Source organism: Gymnodraco acuticeps, unplaced genomic scaffold, assembly GCF_902827175.1.
Source record: "Gymnodraco acuticeps unplaced genomic scaffold, fGymAcu1.1, whole genome shotgun sequence".
NCBI classification, from domain to species: Eukaryota; Metazoa; Chordata; class Actinopteri; order Perciformes; family Bathydraconidae; genus Gymnodraco; species Gymnodraco acuticeps.
This window is the reverse complement of record NW_022990235.1, coordinates 2,929,384-2,931,864: the sequence shown is the minus strand read 5'-3', so window position 1 is coordinate 2,931,864 and position 2,481 is coordinate 2,929,384. Positions and strand designations below refer to the sequence as shown.

The window sequence follows — 2,481 nt, the reverse complement described above, 5'->3', positions numbered from 1 at the left end:
GAAAGACACAGCTGGTGACCCACAGTGACTCTTTCTCTCCCTCCTGCTGCGGCTGTCTGTGTCACATACCGGCACCCTGAGGGCCAACATTCAAAGCCCTCAAGCACTACTTTATGTAAGATCCAAATGGCATGATTTTAACACACGTTGTATGCTTTACATACTGCATCCCAAATTATGCAGTATGTGAAGCATAGACAAACTCAAAACCGTGTCTGTTCTGTGCATTAAATGTGATATTTATATTTTTGTTTTATAAATATATTGGTATTATTTGTTTTTATTGGTTGAAGGTCCTGCCCCGCCTAAAGTTTTAATAGCTTAAGAGCATGAGTTCTTCTTTAATTATTTGTAGTGTATGCCTGCATTATTAGATTTGTTTTACCCCCTGGGGACAGCGGCAACAAGTTGAAAACACACAATTTGACCGATCACAACTTAAGTTAATATGGCAACTATTAACACACCAATCTCCTTGAGTCGTGATTCAAGTCCAACATTCAACCATTTTTACTCAGTTTTGGTCTCTCACTAACCCCTGAAGGAATATTTTAATTCTTCACTATGTTAACCAGCAAATCACTTACCATGTCTGTGCTGTTTTTTGATGTTGTGGCACAAGGATGCTTTCAAATATAAGGTATAAGTTACAAGATTGTTAATGCATGATCTTCCTTCGCCAAAGTGAGGCTGTACGGTGGCATTCGAGTTCAAAGAAACACAGCTGCCGTCACAGCTGAGGCAACACACTTCAAGTGTAACGATAGGTTGTTGGTGTATTGTTTGTAATGATTGTTAACTAAAGGTCACTTTGAGCCAAAACTACCATACACAAGAATATGTTTTCCCCATAGCCTGTCACTCCGATGAACAGATGATGGACCTAAATTGCACTATTTTCTTTCTATTACATCATTTAAATAACAACATATGGAGGCATATTGCAATCTATATTTTCAAACATTTATATTCAACTAATTTTACCTACTCATATATTTAATTTCCAAACATTTCCCTATTCGACATTTAAATAATGTTTTGGTTTAATTTTGTACTGCTTTGTTTGGACTTTTTCTTTGCTGTAGGTCTATTTAATCATTTATTTCTGTCACGATTCTCATGTAATGTCACGATCTGTTTGTGTTGTGTATTGTCTTGTCTAGATCTGTCTTTGGTTTTCTGTCTGCGTTGTGTCTTGTCTAGATCTGTCTTTGGTTTTCTGTCTGCGTTGTGTTTTGTCTTGTTTAGATCTGTCTGTGGTTCCCTGTCAGTTTCCCTGGGTTGCGTTCCGATAATCCAAAAATTAGCTCCTAAATTCTAACCCTATCTCCTATTCCTTGACCTCTGAGTGAAACATCAAAGGGTTAAGGGATAGTGGATAGCAGAATTCAAAAGGACTTAGGAGAAGAGACTGCGGTACTTTAGAAAATCCGAATGCACTTTCACTATCCGACGTGTTTATGATGCGCCAGCGGACGTCATGAATGTGCGTCTGCTGCTGTGGGGAAACTATGGAAATTACATTTGTCTATACAGCGGACTACAACATGGATGTTCAATAAGAACCACAGACTACTGTAAACTCATCTAGAGACTCACCGTGCTCTGATGCTGTTGCTTTATGCTTTATGAACGTGGACAACAGAGAAACATATTCTTCATGACCAAAGTTGGAATTGAAATAAAAAAGGAAAGTGAAACTTATGCTCGTCACCCTCTCCCTCCGGTCCACATTAATACAAATGATCCCAATACGTATGATTGTATGAAAATATCTTAAAATCAATACAAATGTATTTATTATAAACGTTAGTCCTTACCATCTATCACTGTGTCACCATTCAAACATCTTTTAAAAGTTGAACAAACTCCACACAGCTCAGTAAAACTGTGAGATGTTGACTTTATTTGATAATTTCAGTAAAAACTAACGTTCATATTTCTCTTTTTGATTATAATACTGATGAACGTTCAGAAAAAGCACTTTGGCAACTTACCTCATACGTTTTAAAATGCTTAATAAGCACCGTAACTTTCATGATATCATATCTCGGTCATAATCGGTTGTTTCCGTGAACGGCCGACTGTTGAGTGACGACAAATGCTGCGGCTGCAATGCATTATGGGGCAGCATTTTCTCCTCTCCTTTCGGTTAGGGAGGTCCAGTGGTTCCTAAGCTAAAGGAGGTTATAAAGGAAGTTTGAAACCTCCTTTCCTTTCATTTGGAGAATTGGAACGCACTTATCATGGCTGCCACTGAGGGACTTGCAGGTCATTTCACTTGGTTAGGAAGGTTCCTAAGCTAAATGGACTATTGGAACGCAACCCTGGTGTGTCTGATTACCCGATTGTGTGCACCTGGTGTCCCTGTGTGTTCTCCTCCCTCCTCACCTGTGTCTTGTTTGTATGATTAGTCTTGTGTGTATTTAAGTTCTGGTTTTTCTTCTGTCTATGTCGGTTAGTCTTTTGTTGGTGACTGAG

At 38.7% G+C, this 2,481-nt stretch overlaps 1 protein-coding gene across 1 annotated transcript in view; it reads right to left on the bottom strand.

Moving 5' to 3' along the window:
• The window catches only part of LOC117548125 (sodium- and chloride-dependent GABA transporter 2-like), a 35,540-nt gene extending 33,495 nt beyond the window's left edge, over positions 1–2,045 (bottom strand). Inside the window, exon 1 of the mRNA XM_034219159.1 lies at positions 1,998–2,045. Coding sequence (XP_034075050.1) covers positions 1,998–2,002 — 5 coding nt within the window. The 5' untranslated portion in view covers positions 2,003–2,045. The remainder of the gene's footprint in view (positions 1–1,997) is intronic.
• Positions 2,046–2,481: the final 436 nt, after the last annotated feature.